The sequence below is a fragment of the Globicephala melas genome, chromosome 14 (assembly GCF_963455315.2).
Source record: "Globicephala melas chromosome 14, mGloMel1.2, whole genome shotgun sequence".
Taxonomy (NCBI): domain Eukaryota; kingdom Metazoa; phylum Chordata; class Mammalia; order Artiodactyla; family Delphinidae; genus Globicephala; species Globicephala melas.
This window is the reverse complement of record NC_083327.1, coordinates 45,268,394-45,286,722: the sequence shown is the minus strand read 5'-3', so window position 1 is coordinate 45,286,722 and position 18,329 is coordinate 45,268,394. Positions and strand designations below refer to the sequence as shown.

Genomic DNA, 18,329 nt, shown 5'->3' with positions numbered 1-18,329 from the left:
TTTAATGTATTCTCCTCTGGCTTTGTTTGGGAACCCCTTTCTCATCCTTTGGGATCTGGCTTGGATGCCACCAGGATATTTTCCTTGATTTCCCACAGTTGCGTTGGATTAGGTCTCCTCCATTTTCTCACACTCTTGAGTTTATCCCTAATATGGTACTTCTCATACTATCTTGCAATTATCATACTATTTACTTTTCGCCCTGGACAGATCATAAACTACAGAAGGTTAGGAACTATCTCATGTATTAGTGTATCCTTAAAGGCTTAGTGCCTAGGACATAGCAGGCACAGAAATGTTGTAGACTAAATAAGACTCATTCAAAAAATACTTCTCAGTGTTTTATGGGTATAGTATAAAACTAAGAATTAAAAAAAAAACCCTATCACGTCCATAGAATTTGGATTATAAAATCTGTCATCCTTTTCTGATGAAAACTTCATTTTGGAGCAGCAAAGAGTCCCAAATATGCCTTTAGATTCATGATTCTTTGCGCTGGAACTCACTTTGTGAAGCAAGATGAAAGTATGTGTTTTTCAGGTGATGGTGTTTAGAGATCACTTAGCAAGAATCTATCTGGATTTCACCAAAGATATTTAAGAGCAGTATGGAATATAAATATCTATGCTTCTGTGTGTACATTTAAGGTGTATTTAGATATAATTTCTCAAGGTGTAAAGAGAAGTTTAGTGTCGTTTTTCTTTATTTACTTCATTGTCTTTTCTAAAATAATGAGTGAGAAGAAATGACTCACATCACACAGGCTATATGTAGATAATGGTTCTGCCAACACTGAGTGGTAATCTGGGCTGCACATTATTCCTTTGAAAAGAGGAAAACAGACCTGTTTACCCTTTCTGGTTCAATGTATTATGGATGCTGTTATTGTCTAAATGTCTGTGTCCTTCCAAAATTCATTATGTTGAAATCCTAACCCCCAAGATGATGGAATTATGAGGTGAGGCCTTGAAAAGGTGCTTAGGTCATGAGGGTGGAGCCCTCATGAAGCCCTGATGATTAGTGTCCTTATAAAAGAGATCCCAGAAAGCTACCTTCTCCCTTCTGCCATGTGAGGGTACAGGGAGAAGATGGTGGTCTATGAGGAAGTGGGTCTTCACCAGACAATGAATCAGCTGGCACCATGATCTTGGACTTCCCAGTCTCTAGAACTCTGAGAAATACATGTTTGTTGTTTATAAGCCAGCCAGTCTATGGTATTTTGTTACAGCAGCCAAAATGGACAGATGCTAATCTTTGTTTATTCTGATGCTAAAGTTTTAATGACTCATTTTCTCAAATATAAAATATATATATCACTAATCGAAAGAATCATGCCATTTCTTGAATATATCAACAAGGAGCACTCCTATTTTCATTGAGCCTTTATCTTATAGATTTCATCCCTTAATGGTAAGTGTTCTCACCAAGTTTCTATCTTCTCTTCTTCTCTTTCTCTCTTGTCTCTCTCCCTTAGACATCTCTCAATTTTCCTTGCTTATCCTAACCTATCTCCCAAACCAGTTTGATCTCATCCTCCAGCTGTTTCAAAGAAATGGGATTCAACATTAAACCAATCACATCTCTCTCCTCACAAAAACGTCTCTCCTCAAAAAACCAGGTCTTTCTCATGACTTCCATATTTATATGAATAAAACCCATCAATTCCAGTTGGCTGTGCTTCAAAACCATTGATGTTGTCCGTCTCAGCTCCTACCACCAGCACCCAGCTAGTTGTGCCTCCAGAACATCTGCCATGTACTCTCTCCATCTCCTTCTCACTAGTGCCCACTGTTCATGTTTGTATCACCTCTAGCTGGGCTGCTGGGACAGCCCGCCACAGCATCCCTTCCCATGTGCTGAGCCCATCCTTCACACGCTGCTAAACGAAAGCTTCGCCCCTCTTGCCTGCACATCCAAACACTGCTAGTGATGCCTTTGGCTGACAAACCTACACATCTGCTATTTTACGGTCAAGACTGTACTGAAGCCTGTACATTACAATCTCTGTACACTTATTCATGTTACTTCCTGAACCAAGAATGTTATTTCCATCAGTTGAAAATGTACCTGTCCTTCAATGTTTACCTCACATTCTACATTTTTTATAAATTTTTCCCTAATTCTCCTCAATGAAGTATCCATCCTGTCTTGTTTGTAATTCTTTTATAATTTGTACCCTCTGGAGGCAGTTATGCTTTATTTGTATACTCAAGCTCCCTGACCCCTTTTATCCACAGACTAATATGTTCTGTTAAAAGGATCTGTGTATGATTCTATAAGTCCCTGATATTCATAGTAGGGAGGCTTGCACAAATTAAAAACTTAGTATATGTTGAACAAGACAATGGTGTCAGACTGGTCATTTAATGAGTGGCCTTATTAAGATATCTCTGCTAATCCAATAAGCTCTTACTTATGTCTGATAGTTGTGATGAAAGTTTTGAGTACTGTTCTGAAATATGTGTATGTGTGTGTACACCCAACAGAGAGCTACCAAATCCTGTCTCTTCAGTCACAGTGGGTTGCTTTATTAAGGACATATATGTTCAATGGAGCAGGGCTGGGGTTGGGGAGGTGGAGTGTGATGATAAAGGAACATTATTTCAATTCTATCTTGGGAAATAAAATCTTCACGCTGTTGACTCACTGTTTCCTGTGGAAGAGCCAATTATTAACTCTTTGTTCATGCTGTGTTTATAACTAATTAACAAGAAAAGGGGTCTGTGGGAGAAGGATGGAGCTACCGTCTATGGAATGCTAAAGGAAACATTCCCACTGATGCTTCATTTCCTTATTACTGTCTGTGCATTCTCAAATCATTTTGAAGAAACCAAATCTCCTTATTTCTCTTTAGGGGAAACCTCCTCCCAAATCCCTCGGATTAGAAGGCCAGCCTCCTGGAAGGTTATTTTAAAGCTCTTTTTAACTCAGTCCACAGAACTTCCAATGTCACACTGAAGACCAAATGCTACTCAGTGGAAACCTTGTAGAAACCTGACCCCTTTATTCTAACATTCAGTTGCATCTACTTATAGCTATCTTTTTTTTTTCTTGTGGTACGCGGGCCTCTCACTGTTGTGGCCTCTCCCGTTGCGGACCACGGGCTCCGGACGCGCAGGCTCAGCGGCCATGGCTCACGGGCCCAGCTGCTCTGTGGCATGTGGGATCTTCCCGGACCGGGGCACGAACCCGTGTCCCCTGCATCGGCAGGTGGACTCTCAACCACTGTGCCACCAGGGAAGCCCTCTTTTTTTAAAAAAAAAAAATAAATAGACTTTATTTCTTAGAAGTTTTAGGTTTCCAGATAAATAGAGCACCTCCTTCCCCCCTGAGCACCCACTGGTCTTTTCCAGAATGTCATATAGTTGTATGCAGTACGCAGCCTTTTCGGAACTGGCTTCTTTCACTTAGTAATATGCACTTAAGGTTACTCCATGTTTTTCCATAGCTTGATAGTTTCTTTTGATTGTTATTTTTTGATTGGATATTTGTTTTTTGACTTGTGTTTTCCATTCTTTTTAGATTGTTCCACTGGAATGACTTTAGGAAAATGCATTTTATTTTCTGACCTTTCTTCTTTTCTGCTTATTTTTGCTTTTATACACTATTTTCCCTTTCTAGATTTATGACATATTTTACTTTTCTTTCCCTCAAGTCTTTACCTAAGTTCATTTTGGGTGGCTCAGGAGTAAGCTTAAGGGAGCTACCAATTTTGTTAAGTTAGACCATGAAGTGAGAGCACGAGGGCTTTCATGGCCAAGCAAAAGAGGTCGAGTATAACCGCAGTGAGTCAGGATCTGGCCGCCTCATCATCAGCCAAAACACGGTCATGGTGCCACAGCACTGGATGAAAGTAGAGAACTCGGAAGACAGACATTACAGACCATTACGTTAATGGTCAACAGCATTTATCTTGGCATCATTTAAGAACTATCCACAAGATCAACTGTAGAGCTGAGATGGCATGAAGATCACAGTAAGTGCCAACAGATTTCATCTCTCTTGGCACAAACAAGCACTTTCTAAGACACGTGAAACACAAGGCTTTTCTTTCAAGGAAAGAACCAAAGGAGACCCTTACCTCATATTTTCCTTTCTTCTCTAGAGGCTCTGAGTCCTCAGGCTTCCCGTCTCTGTCCCCTCTGAGCTCTTCCAGGATGAGGACTGTCTCCCAATTACTATAATGACAGGCTGGGAAAATATCTGAATGCATGCTGTCACCAAAGTAAACAACCTGTAAGAGAGCAAATTCTGTTTGAGACATGAGAACTGTGAAAGAGTAGTGTTCATTTTATAGAAGGCAGAAGAAAATCCCTCAACAGGTATCAGAGTTAAGTGATGTAAAAGTAGCAGAGACGTCTTAAATTTCCTTGAATAACTTCACAGGTGACCTGTCCTATTTGATTCACAAGGGGTCAGGTTTAAGAAGTTACACAATTCATCTGCAGGTAGAAGAAAGGCAGAAGATAAGTGAATTCAATTTTCTGAAATAAAAATGAAAGAGCCCATATGGTTACAGTTAAACCTGCCCCTGGAATTGAAGAGCTGGTGAGATATTGGAGACAACCTGTTACAGAGGGTTAGATTAGCAAGAATGGACAACACAACCAATTTACCAGTTTCTGGGCGCCACCCAGACCTGCTGAAACAGTATCTCTGAGAGTGGGTGGGCTTGGGCAAGTGGACTCTGGGACCCTTCCCAGGCATTCTGAGGCAAAGCCTCATTGATCTAGTCCATGTCTCTTAATTTACAGATGAGGAAACAAGGTTAAGGGAACATGAACTAGAACCTCCAAGGCAGGAGTCCCCAGGGGGCTGTGACAGTGTACGAGCCAGTGGAGTAGGGCTCAGTGACCCACTGACCCTCCTTCTCATGGGGCTCCTGGCAAACGTTTTTTAGAAGCATCCTGCTGTTAAAAATATACCAACGTCCAACATCAACAATGTGGCCAGGATGTTAAAAGCTAACGTGTCTTCAGTCTATAGTATAATCAGTTACTGCTTGTTTTACACATAAAAATGTTCCTGATGGACAGTTATCAGGATAACATTCCTCAGTAACCCACACACTATTCCATTGTATCTCTCAGGTCTGTGGCCTCCTACCTGGAATATCTGTTTTTCTCTGTTACAGAGAAAGACTCAATGTACATCAACAAAGGAAAGGCTTATTTAAGCAGAAGAGGTAGGCAAGGAGGTTGGCAGACAGGCAGAGGCAGATGATTGCCTCACAGATAACTATGCTGAAGGCATTTAGAGTTATGGTTTCAGTTTACAAGGGCTTATATCTCCAAGCCCTTGTAAACTGGGCTCAGTCAGAAAATACCTTGGGTTCAGGTTTGCCAGTCATTTTCTTCAGAAGTTCATAAAGATGGACCGCATTCCCTTGGGAGTACCAGCCAGGTTTATCCAGAGATGGCAGGGCCTCTTGTTCCTCGTCATTCTCTGAAAGCACAGTTGGACAATCACATACTTTTTAATCAAGTGATAGCACCCAGCTGGACAGACCACACTCTGGCATGGCTGTAGGACACGTACAAGAAGGAACCATGTGGGGATGGGAGCTAGCATTCAGTGATCACCTATATATATCATGAGCACTTCATGGACGTAAATATATATACTTTTCAAAGATTTTTTTTTAAGAGCGGTTTTACATTCACAGCAAAGTTGAGAGGAAGGTACAGAGATATCCTACACACCCTCTTCCCTCACAAAGGCAGAGTCTCCCCCATTGTTGGTGATAAAAAATGAGTCCAACATATCACAATGATATGAGTGAACTCCAGAACAAGGAATTCTAAAACCACATTTACAGATAATTAAAGCCATATCACAGCAACTGCCAGCTTAAGGTCAAGAGATATTTATGCCTATTTGGTTGACATTTCAGCAGCCATGTTTTAATTCTTCTACACAATCAAATGAAAACCCTACTATTCTCTAAAGAGTAGTTAAAAAACCAACCACGTATTAGCTTAACATTAAGAGTCTAATGCACATCAGACTCAGCATATTCCTGGAGAAACACAGTGAAAACCAATTATTTCTCACGTCTGTCTGTCTGTCTGTCTGTACTTAGCACAGAATGTCTTACCATGTAAATAATGTGGGTTTGATGGCAACTGGGAAACGAGTAATGTATGCAAATATTTTTGAAAGCAAATGTACATTTGATATGTAGAGGCCCACTGTACAGGAACAGTGGGAAGGGCATCTTTCCATTGCTTATTAAAAACAAATCTACAGAATCATAATTTCTTACATATTGGGACTCAGTAATTAACAAAAAGGAAGAAACCCTTCTTTATACAAAGACCAAAACAAAATACTCACTTTACACAAACCCCTCCCTCCCCCTCCCCGTTTCCAGCTCCCACACTGGAAGCTGCTGTGCAGGGTACTGATTCATGCAGGGCAGCTTCCAGGGCTCCGGGAGAACCTCCATAACTGGGAAGCTGTGGGACTCAGAAAACTATTAATTCCAGCAGCAGGGAGCCAGTGTGGGCTGTGAAAGCATCAGAGCCGAAGTGGAAGCGACACAGTCCAAGGGAACAAACTCAAGGAAGCTTCAAGCACAATCTTTATAAACCCAAACATTTTCACACTTCTTTTCATCTCTGGGAAACAGTTATATGAACTTTCATTTTCACATAATATAAATAAATGTGCCCCGCAAGCAGTACAATGATGACACTGATTTGAAAAAGTTTACTTTAAAAGTATATTAGAAGATAATAAATACAATAGATAAAAAACAGAGGAGGACAAAGGGGATAAGAGAGTGACTGTGATTTGTTTCCTCAGTTTTAAAATGGGGATAATAACAGTACTTCCCTCATAGAGTGTATAAGTGAATTAATACAAATGGAGCACACGGAAGAGTGTGGGCCACGTAGGGTTGAAGAAGTCTTAGCTGCTATCCCTTCAATTCACAGGCGCAGAAACTGATATCTGGAGAAGCTAAGGAATTTGCCCAAAGTTACCAAACTGCTACAATCACCCCTCAAAGGACTTCAAATTAGGGGTAGAAGACAAGGAGTAAGACAACAATCAATGAAAGCAAATAGTAAATCAAACTAAAACTCTTTTGAAAACTATAATTTGCTTCTGGATACAGCTGTGTTTTACAATAACAAAGTAAATCTCATTTTTTAACTGTAAGACCATATAGACAAGTAAAAACAAAAAAACAAAACAGTACATTTTTAGTCAGCATAATAGTTACAAAATTAATATGGGGAAATGTCAGTCAAGGCTGTGGCTGACAGCCTTGAAGAAAGCAAGCTCCACGACTCAGATAAGACAGAGAGCCAGAGAACTCATGTGCCTGGGCCTGACTGGTGTGACGTCAGAACTGGCTCCTGCGGCGGCTCCCAGCAGCTTCTCCCAACTCCCAGAGCCTTTGGTGTTACTACCTTACCAATGTTTTAAAAGTATGTATTTGTGTGATGTTTTTGAATCAGTAATACATTTAAGTATTTTTAAAAGACTCAATTTTGAACTCTACCTGCTATGTGCTCACCTCTTCTAAAAAAGGTAATCATTCTTTTATGCATACAAAAGCATATATAAATATATATTCTTTTTCTCTACTTTCGAAATACATTTATTGAGGTATAATTGACATACAATAAACTGCGCATAAAGCATACAATTTGATTAGTTTGGGCACATGTATATATCTATTATGAGCTGAACTGTGGTCCCCTCAAATTCATATGCTGAAGCACTAACCCTGTTCCCCAGAATGTGACTGTACTTGGAGACAGGGCCTTTAAAGAGGTGACTGAGCTAAAATGAGGCTATGGGGTGGGCCCTAATCCAATACTATTGGCGTCCTCATAAAAAGAGGAAATTAGGACACATAATTAGGCAATTAGGACACAGAAGAAAGACCATGTGATGCTACAGGGAGAAGATGGCCATCTATACGCCAAGAAGAAAGGCCTCGGAAGAAACCAATCTTTTTGACACCTTGACCTCAGACTTCTAGCCTCCAGAACAGTGAAAAAAGAAATTTCCTTTGTTTCAGCCACTCAGTCTGCGGTATTTTGTTACAGTAGCCCTAGCAAACTAATACAACACCCGTGACCCCTCCTCCCTTTTAAATGCAAATATCAGCATATTCGGCACACTGTTCTGTAACTTGATATTTTAAAACCTTATTTTATTGATAATATGTTGTGATCTGCCTGTTTTTTTAAATTCCATGATTTATTTAATAGTCTTTTTTTGATAGACATGTGAAATGTTGTTACAAGGAAAAAGTTACAAACATGACAGAATTCGCCTGGTGGGATCAAACAAAATCCCACCAGGATTTCTTTCTTTTCTTCTTTCACTCTTTATTTCAACAATCTTTCACAAACCAATTTACATAGAGGGATATGGCAGTGAACTAGATGGTCTGAGTTCTTGAGCTCAGAATGTTTATTTTCTAGGAGCGACCTCTGACTTGCTAGGGGTTTACTTAACAGTGATTTATGATTAAAATATATTTATAATTGTTTTGGTTTCTAGGACTCCTTCTAATATGAACTTCACTAAACAGTTCATATTTGCTTTATACATCTCTTCTTCAATTTTGAGCTAGAAAAATTTCTCACCAATTATGGATTTTCATACACACTTTCTCCACTGTTTTTGGAATGGGCAGTAAGATACTTTTCAAGTAAAATACCTCCTAAAATGCCTGCCTGTGTTGGGGACTATAAAATGGAAATTATACTATTAAAGGAAATAAATACTTTACCAGTGAGCTGGAGCAAATTTCATAAACAGAAAGTGAAACTCCTACTCTTACCCTTTATCTACTTTGGCTTTGGTCGTTTAGTTAAATATGCTTAACTAACTAGCTCATTTCCACACCTAAAATGATAGGAAGTTTATTTCTTTTCAGAATAACAACCTTCAATTAAATGTACTCACTAAGACATCCTCTTGGTCTTACTAAAGTACGTCTTGGTGATCTGACCAGTAGCATCTGTTTCAACAGAAAATCTGTTTAGAAATGCAAATTGAAGCCTTTTGCCCAGCCCTATTGGATCAGAATCTCCATTTTAACAAGATCCCTAGGTGATTTGAGTGTGAAGTCTGAGAAACACTGATGTAGAAAGAACAGCAGGAAAATAAAACAAAACAAAAACCTGATAGAACAATAAAAGGCATTCATTTCACCAAGGAGACAGTAATGGGCACCTGTGGGGAGCAGTGAGAATGAAGATGAAAAGGTAACCTAGCAACCAGATTTAGCCTTAGGGTGCTATATGGAGTGGGGAGCCAATGAGATTGTGTGTGTGATAAATATATGAAATATATTGTAAGTCTAACAGTAATAAGTGAGCAATACAAAATATATTGAAATTAAAAGCAAGTGACAAATAGAAATCTATGCCAATGAAAAGTATTTGAGGGCAGTGGGCAAGAGATAGAAATAGAGGTATAAAGGGAGGCAGAGGGACGAGGTAGAATGGGGAAGAATGATCAAAGCTTAACGGGAAGGGAGGGGACGGCAGAGATGAGATATTTCTGAGGTAGATTAAACAGGACTTTATGAAAAATACAAGACAAAACAAGAAACAAACAAACCCCCCCAGGACTTGATGCACAGCCTCCTGGATGTGAAAGGGTGAAGATGATGAAGGTTTCCAGCTGGGTTTATTCAGCGGCTGGTCAAGTAATGCAGGTAAGGAATACAAGGTGACCAGCATATTTGGTTGTTGATTGCTTTCAAGGTGGAAGGAGAATCAAGTTTGATTTCAGAATACTGGGTGGAGGTGTCTGGTATACAAGACAAAATATGGTGTGAGGTTCTGGCAAAGACAGCTGGGGCAACATCTGGGAGTCAGTGGATAGGTGAAAGCTGAGGCCAAGACACCAAAGACAGCAAGTTGGGTCATGATTCCCAAATTGGGCGGCGCGGGGGAGGGGTAGTTGGTAGCAGGAGACTGGCGTGGTCCCTCTCCCCACTGAATTTACAATCTTGCAAGGTGGACGGACTCCCTCCCCGCACCAAGCCTTAGCTCTGCTGAGGAGCTGAGTCGTGAGATAACAGATTTTGCCTAGAAGAGGTTCCCCGCCCCCAAACAGTCCTTAAGCCCCTGTAGGGATCAAGCTGAATGGAGCTCAGCCCCCCACCTGCTGAGTCCCCACCCTCCCTTTCGGCGCCTCCATGACAACGGCTGCCATCAGTCCTGTACAACTGCGCAGAGGATGCTGCAGCGCTGGGGTCTCTGGGATTGGCTCACCGTGCCTTCCATCCCAACAAGCTTCTTTGCCTTAATTTTACTTCTAACTTTAATCATTCGGAGCAATGATCTGATTTACGAAGACACTGGACTGTCACGTAAGGGCCAACTGACATGACTTGTACAGTAACATTAACTGCCGTATGTGGGATGTTTGGTGGGTTACAAGGCTGAGAGATCAGTTAAGTACTGTAATAACCAGGACCTGATGTAATACTGTGCCAATTCATACAAGGGATGATAAGGGAGTGGCAGGTGACAAACTTGAGAAAACTGGAGGATAGGTTAGTTGTTAAGGGGAGAGAGGAGCTGAAGATGACAGATTTCCCTAACTTAGGCAAGATCTGTGGTTCGAAAAGTTATAACAGAGTTATGGAATATGGGAAATGAATGAGTTGTTATAGGTAAGTCAATTTTCATGTGATGCCAGGGCTCTGGGGCATGGAAAGCTTAGAAGACAGATAGAAACAGGCCTCTGTAAGTCAGGGAAAAGTGAAACCAAGAATTAAGGAATTAGGAGTCATTAGCGAACAGGTGACAGTTAAAACCAGAGGGTGGTAGAAAGCTGACAACAGCAGGAGAAGAAAGGAGGGTCAATGCAGAACGCTAGAGAGTAGCGACATTTAACAAGAAAGGTGAAGGGAAACCAGCAGTGGAAACAGAGATAGAGCAGTTAGAGGTAGAAGAATCAGAATCAGCAGCAAAGTAAACACTGTAACAGAACACAATGTATTAGAGATTCTTTAATATGAGCAGTATGAACCTCTTATTAATAATAGTTCTGGCAATCCTTTTGCCCTCTAAATGTGAATAAACTATTTTGTATCAGCTCCAGAAACTGCAGGATTCACTGTGTCTTACACCAAAATATGTTAAATCAGAGGACCAGAAAACTAAAGCTGGAAAGTACCTTAGAGAGCTTCTAGTCTAATCCCTTCTGGATGTGAAAAAACGGAGACAAGCTCTATATCTATATAAAGGCATGAAATCCCATACATTCTGAGGTCCATAGGCATTTTATTCTAATCATTATAGACAATGGTGATAGGACTTTGGGTCCTATATCATCCATCCAGACTTTTCAACTCTTAAAGTTAAGACTTATAACATTTTCATACTTTAAATTCAGCCAAGGTGACTATCAAGTCTTTTAATGAATATAATATCTGAAAATATAGTTTGGATAACTATTATTATGTCAGTCCTCAAATCCAAATTGATAGTATAAAACCAAAAGAAAATACTGCACAGAGGTTATAAGATAGGTACCTCTACATGGTTATAGTTTTTAAAAGCTTACCCTTATATCTCTGAATACTCTTCAATTAAATAGAAATACTGCACAAAGTACAGTAATTTGTCAGCATAAGTTGATGCGTTTGTGGTCTCCAATATGTTAAAAAATTTGGTATATTTTTAATGTGCATTGTTTTCTGTTACTGGTGTTTGTGTGTCTGAGTAAAATTTTAATAAAAACCTTGGTGAAACGGCATAAGTACTACTGTAGGTACAGAACAGACAAGGATTTTCTTGGAACAAAATATGAAAACCTTGAAGATAAAAGTAAAAATAAACATCTATTGAGTACTTAGTTAATGTATTTAAATATAAGTTTGTGAAGACGGGAAAAACATTGAAATTTTTTTCCTGGTTTAATACAAAGAGTCCTATTTGACACCTTGATTATTTCTTTTTTTTAAATTTAATTTTTATTTTACATTGGAATATAGTTGATTTACAACGTTGTATTAGTTTCAGGTACACAACAAAGTGACTGAATCCCTGATTATTTTTTTAACATCAAAGATTTATATAAGACATTAAACCAATATATAAAAAACACCATCGATCCCTGCCTTTCTACTAGGCCAGGGTTTCTTAACCTTGGCACTACTGAGATTTGGGGCCAGATAATTCTTTTTTGGTGGCGGTAGGGGTGCTGTCCTGTGTGCTGTAGGTTGGTTAGCAGCATCTCTGGCCTCTACCCACTAGATGCCAGTAGTACCCCCTCCTCCAAAGTTGTGACAACCAAATGTCTCCAGACGTTGCCAAAGTTGCCCTGAGGAGCAAAACTGCCACAGTTGAAATCAACTGTACTAGACCATTCTCATCAGCATAATGCATATTCGAGTATCTTCAGTTAAAAACAATAAACTACAGGTTTTCCTTGATTTACAGTGGAGTTACAACCCGACAAAAGCAGCATAAGTTGAAAATACCTTAAGTCAAAAATGCCTTTAATACACCTAACCTACCGAACATTAGCCTAGCCTACCTTAAACATGCTCAGAACACTTACATTAGCCTACAACTGGGCAAAGTCATCTAACACAAAGCCTGTTTTACAACAAAGTATTGCATACTTCATGGAATTTACTGAATCAGTATTCAATTAAAACAGAATGGTTGTATGGGTACAGCATGGTTGTAAGTGTACTGGCTGTTTAACCTCATGATCTGAGGTATTGGCTGACTGGAGCTGTGGCTTGTTGCCCATTCCCAGCATCAAGAGAGAGTATTAAAAGGCATATTGCTAGCCTGGGAAAAGATTAAAATTCTAAATTTAGGGCTTCCCTGGTGGTGCAGTGGTTGAGGGTCCGCCTGCCGATGCAGGGGACACGGGTTCGTGCCCCGGTCCGGGAAGATCCCACATGCTGTGGAGCGGCTGGGCCCGTGAGCCATGGCCGCTGAGCCTGCGCGTCCAGAGCCTGTGCTCCGCAACGGGTGAGGCCACAACAGTGAGAGGCCCGCGTACCGCAAAAAAAAAAAAAAAAAAATTCTAAATTTGAAGTACAGTTTCTACTGAATGTGTATTGCTTTTGAACCATCATGAACTCAAAAAATCTAAGTTGAAGCACTGTAAATCGGGGACCATCTGTATGCCCTTGATCCTACACTGTCTTCTACCTAAAACCTCAATTGTTTGACTATTTTCATAGCTAAAATTCTAGAAAAAGTTGTTTACACTCATGGGTTCCACTACCTCCAATGAACTCTTCAAGATACTGCAGTCTGGGCTTCCCTGATGGCGCAGTGGTTGAGAGTCCACCTGCCGATGCAGGGGACACGGGTTCGTGCCCCGGTCCGGGAAGACCCCACATGCCGCGGAGCGGCCGCGCCCGTGAGCCATGGCCACTGACCCTGCGCGTCCGGAGCCATTGCTCCACAATGGGAGAGGTCACAACAGTGAGAGGCCCGCGTACCGCAAAAAAAAAAAAAAAAAAAAAGATACTGCAGTCTGGTTCTATATCTATCAGTGCTCAAGACACCAGTGATCTCTGTCTTGTCCACTACAATGGACATTTCTCTTTCCTTTTCCAATTGACTTTCAGTAGCATTTGCCCTAGGTGACCACTCTCTCCTCTCCTCACCGGTTTATGAATGTTGTACTCTATTTCCCCCACTATAATCTGTCTGCTCCTACATCACACTCTTTCTTTTCTATCCTTAATGTTAGAGTGTGTCAGAGCTTGGTCTGGGCCTTCTGCCTATCTGTATTCTCCCTCTATGTGATCTCATGTAAGCCCAAGGCTTGAAATACCCCTCTATGAGCTGATGAATCCCAAATTTATATCCTGAACCTACACCTGTTCTCTTGGATTCCAGGCTCATTTATATAAATTTCCTAATTGAGAGCTCCAGTTAGATAACTTACAGTCATTTCAAAATTAATACGTTGAAAAATGAGTGCTTAATAGTTATATTAAGAACCACCCTGCACAAACTTTTTCTCTGTATTTTTCCTCATGGCTGTAAATGGTCCCACCATTCATCCATTTGCTCAATTCAGAAAAAAGAAAAATCAGCAACCTGAAGTCATTTTTGATTAACTCCCTTTTCATCTGCTGCTTCTAAAGCATCACCAAGTCTTGAGTTTTCCATCTGCACAGTGTATCTTAAATATGTCTACCTCTCTCCATTTCCAGTACTGCCGCCTCAGACCAAAGCACCGCAATGTCTCACTTGCGACATTCAATTGCCTGGTCTCCCTCTTTCTCTCTATCCTTCCCCACATCCAATCCATTCCCCACCCAGCAGCCAAAAAGGTCTCTATGTCACTCGTACATCTCAACTGAATAGCTTCAGGTTGCTTTTGGCATAAAAATTAAAACCATTTCCACAGTGTATGAGGCTGCCTGCCTCCCTAATTTCACCCCTTCTCTGGCCATGACTGTGTGCCAGAATCACAGGTCCCTTCTCTGTCACAGGAACGAGCCCAAACTACCCTCACACGGAGGCTTTGCATTTGTTTGTCCCATTGCCAGGGATACACTTCCTCTGCTCTTCTCATTACTCATCCCGCAGGTCCCGCCTAGCAAGTCACCTCACCTGACCTTTTCAGACAGGCGTCCCCTGGCCAGGCACTCTAAGGTGGCCTCCCGGTTTACTACCTCACCAGGCAGTCATTTCCATCTCAACAGGTAACATGACCTGTAATCATATCCCAGGCATTTACCAACTTGCTTATGTGCTTGTTTATGCATCCCAATGAGGGGGAAGAACACCTGGTATCTCTTTTATTCCCCTTGTTGCATCTAACACAGAGCTTTGTACATGGCTGTCAGCCAACAGGTATTTATTGAGTAAGTGAATGAACAAATCTTAAATAGGAGAGTAAAGATACAAAATGTTAACTTACCAAGTGTCCGGAAAGGCCTCTGACTTGGTAAATGAGAGAAGAAACCAGGCTTCAATGCATTTGTAATCACAATGTCAAAAAGATATTCAAAATCATTCCTAAAAAGCAATGATATTTTTCATACATTTATTTTAAGGAATTAGAAAAGGTCCATATAAAACAGAACTTAATCTTTGCCTATTTGACCACAGCATCATTTCTGATCTTTTGATTAACTTCTCTATGCTTTCAATACATTCTAAGGTGAACCTTACACTGGAAATAGAAGGTAGTCAAGCACTAATCATCCTGACACCACCCTGAAGTATCAATACAAACATAAGGGGGAAAAAAGCATATTAACTCATTAACTCTAGGTGCTAAGCTGGTTTTCTCACTATGGCAATAATTATAGTGTGTAAATTCAATAGTTTCTAACACCTAAAATACTCACGAGCTAAGTTTTCAAATTTGGGGCCTGAAATTTGTCTGGATTTATTAGCATCAAGAGTTATTAATAATTTTGTGTGTTACATGGGTCCTACAGAAAGCTAGCATTGTAACAGGTCAGATGACATCTTTCAGAGGGTGTTCAAAATGTGAAGATACCTTATTTTGAAACTCAGGGTAGTATTACAATATGGTAATTTTTAGGCAACAATAATAATTGTTTTTTAGTCTGTATTTAACACTGTATTAAGGATTATTTGGGACAGCAAAGGAAAGATAGTCCTTGCTCCTGACAGACTCACTATTACATTGGGGAGATATTTACCCAACATTCCAGAATACTTTTACACAGCAAAACGACACTGCAGAGGAATTAAGATATGAAGAAAAAGTTTGGTAATCTATGCTAATGAAAAAGAAATTAAGACTTCCAAGTGTTTATTCTGAAGCATGGTCCCACTACCAGGACAGCAAATGTCTCTACAAAAGGCACTTTCCAAGGTATACAGGGCTGCAGCCTTAATTCACTTCAAGGATCCCAAACCTATACATTAATCAGAAAGCAGAAAACCACCGACAGACCGTAAGTACACCATAGGCCAATCTGAATCCACATGTGCTGAGGAACATGGAAATCAGGAAGCTAAACAGGTTGGCAAGAGGTCAGTTTTGAGGCTAAAATTTGCTTCATACTCACGGCAATTCAGTACAGTATCTGCTAAAATTTGAGGAAACAGTAGGGGAGATCTAACAGCTCATTTTAGAATCTGGCTCTGACCATGGATATTCCCTGGCATTGCCCGTAAGAATGCCACAGATAAGTATTAACACTTGCTGAGCCTTACCAACTACTCTCATACTTTTACCTGTATTGTGCTATTTAAACTTCCTGTCACGCCTATGAGATACTACTGTCCCATCTTTAAGATGGTGAAATTGAGGCTTAGAGAGGTCATAGAACCTACCCTAGGTCACGGGGTGAGTTGCAAGGCAGGGCTTGAGCCCACGACTGTCTTATTTTAAGTCTATGCATTTATGCTGCCTCGATGTTCATGGATGTCAATCCCACCCCTGGCCGTGTAAATGGGGAAGTGCCTGGCTCCACACGGAAATGGCTACAGAGGGATTGTATTCCAGGTAAGTAACAGGGGCTATAATCTACAACTCAGTGTCCCTCAATAATCATCCAAAGCTGAGAAACCAAATTCACGGAGGACTGCCCAAAGCACATGCGGTCCATCCACCTTTCAGAAAAGCTAAAGCCCAGACTATGAACGGGCTCTGAGCATACTGACCCGGTAATACCGCTCTGCTACAATGTACTTGGGGTGTGTTTCTGTCAGGAGATGTTAAGGGCTGTTATGAGAAACAACCACTTGTCACTCAGCATTGTTTAATATAATGATATGGTCATGGCTAACACTTCTGAAAAAGCACTGGTGTAATTTGTTATCAGCATTTTATAAGATCATGAAAACGAAATGACTCGTCACTTACCCAAGGATATATTCACAGAGGAGTCTACAGTAATCACTGTGAGAACTGGTAATTAACATAAGAATTTTCCCAGCATTTTTTAGCTGTCGAAGCCACTTTTTAACAGATTCCGGACAAGTGTGTAAATACCTGCCTGGATCTCTTTTTATTTCTGGAAAATATATTCCACAGTTTTCTGAAAAATAAAAATATCAAGGAGGTTTTTCTTTTTAAAATTTTTGACTCAGTGTATTCTCGAACAAGTTCCTCTCTCTCAAAGCTATAGATAAAGCTAAAAGGATAAAAACTAGGTTCGAATAATCCAGCAACGATGCCATTACTAATTGCTTTTTAAGAATACTTTTCTTGTTCTTAAAAACATGATGATTGAGAATGTCAGTTGAAAATATTTTTTGGTTATTTGACAAGGACTGATAAAGTGTTAAAACAGATAACACGATAAACACAATACAAATCAAAGAAAATTTGATCAAATTTTCAAATCAAAGAAATCTTACTGCATTTGCAATGTCAATTAATAAATATTCTTTCAATCATTCAACAAATATTTGCTGAATACGGATAACAAATCAAAGAAAATCTTACTGCATTTGCAATGTCAATTAATAAATATTCTTTCAATCATTCAACAAATATTTGCTGAATACGGATAACAAACAAATATATATTTAGATAACGCACCAGGAACACGTCTTTGGCATGATGCAGTGGAGAAGGGAGCTGGGTTCCTGAGTCAGTGTTGTTTCAGATGAAACTGAGACGAGAGGCCCTGGTCTATTACAGCCCCTGGGAGGTGATGTGATGTTAAATGGAAAAACAAGTCATAAAAGGCAGGAAGGGGACTTCCCTGGTGGTGCAGCGGTTAAGAATCCACCTGCCAAAGCAGGGGACATGGGTTGGAGCCCTGGTCCAGGAAGATCCCACATACCGTGGAGCAACTAAGCCCGTGCGCCACAACTACTGAGCCTGTGCTCTAGAGCCCCCAAGACGCAACTACCGAGCCTGCATGCTGCAACTACTGAAGCCCGCGCCCCTAGAGCCTGTGCTCCACAACAAGAGAAGCCACTGCAATGAGGAGCCTGAGCACCGCAATGAAGAGTAGCCCCCGCTCGCTGCAACTAGAGAAAGCCCGCACAAAGCAATGAAGACCCAGCGCAGCAAAAAAATGAATAAAAATTATTTAAAAAATCATTAAAAAAAAAAGAAAAAGAAAAAGAAAAAGAAAAGGCAGGAAGGCAGTGCAGTTGACAGTGAAAGCCGAAGAACCTGAGTCACTGAGCTGGGCTTGCCAGCTCTGTCCCTTTGGGTCTTTAGAGCCCAGGGGGTCAGCCTGAGCTCCGAAGCAGCTGGTACCAACATTTCCAGAAATCCTGGTCAGATGCACCCACTATGTTTGATATGATGCCTTAAAAGTTATGAGTACTTAGGCACATAATTGCAGATTTGGTTGAAATGCTACTAGATTCATAAAGCACTTTAGAGATACTGTTCTTTGGGCATGATAGCAGTAGTAA

General features: G+C 40.5%; 1 protein-coding gene across 3 annotated transcripts in view; it reads right to left on the bottom strand.

Annotated features, from left to right (window-relative positions):
* NT5DC1 (5'-nucleotidase domain containing 1) overlaps nucleotides 1-18,329 on the bottom strand; it is a 120,546-nt gene that overhangs the window by 8,014 nt on the left and 94,203 nt on the right. For all 3 annotated transcript variants that reach the window (XM_060283442.1, XM_030853644.2, XM_060283441.2), the window contains exons 7-10: nucleotides 16,816-16,990; nucleotides 14,890-14,987; nucleotides 5,327-5,445; nucleotides 4,082-4,234 (exon numbers count right to left, since the gene is read on the bottom strand). In XM_060283442.1, the coding sequence (XP_060139425.1) occupies nucleotides 4,082-4,234; nucleotides 5,327-5,445; nucleotides 14,890-14,987; nucleotides 16,816-16,990 (545 nt within the window). The remainder of the gene's footprint in view (nucleotides 1-4,081; nucleotides 4,235-5,326; nucleotides 5,446-14,889; nucleotides 14,988-16,815; nucleotides 16,991-18,329) is intronic.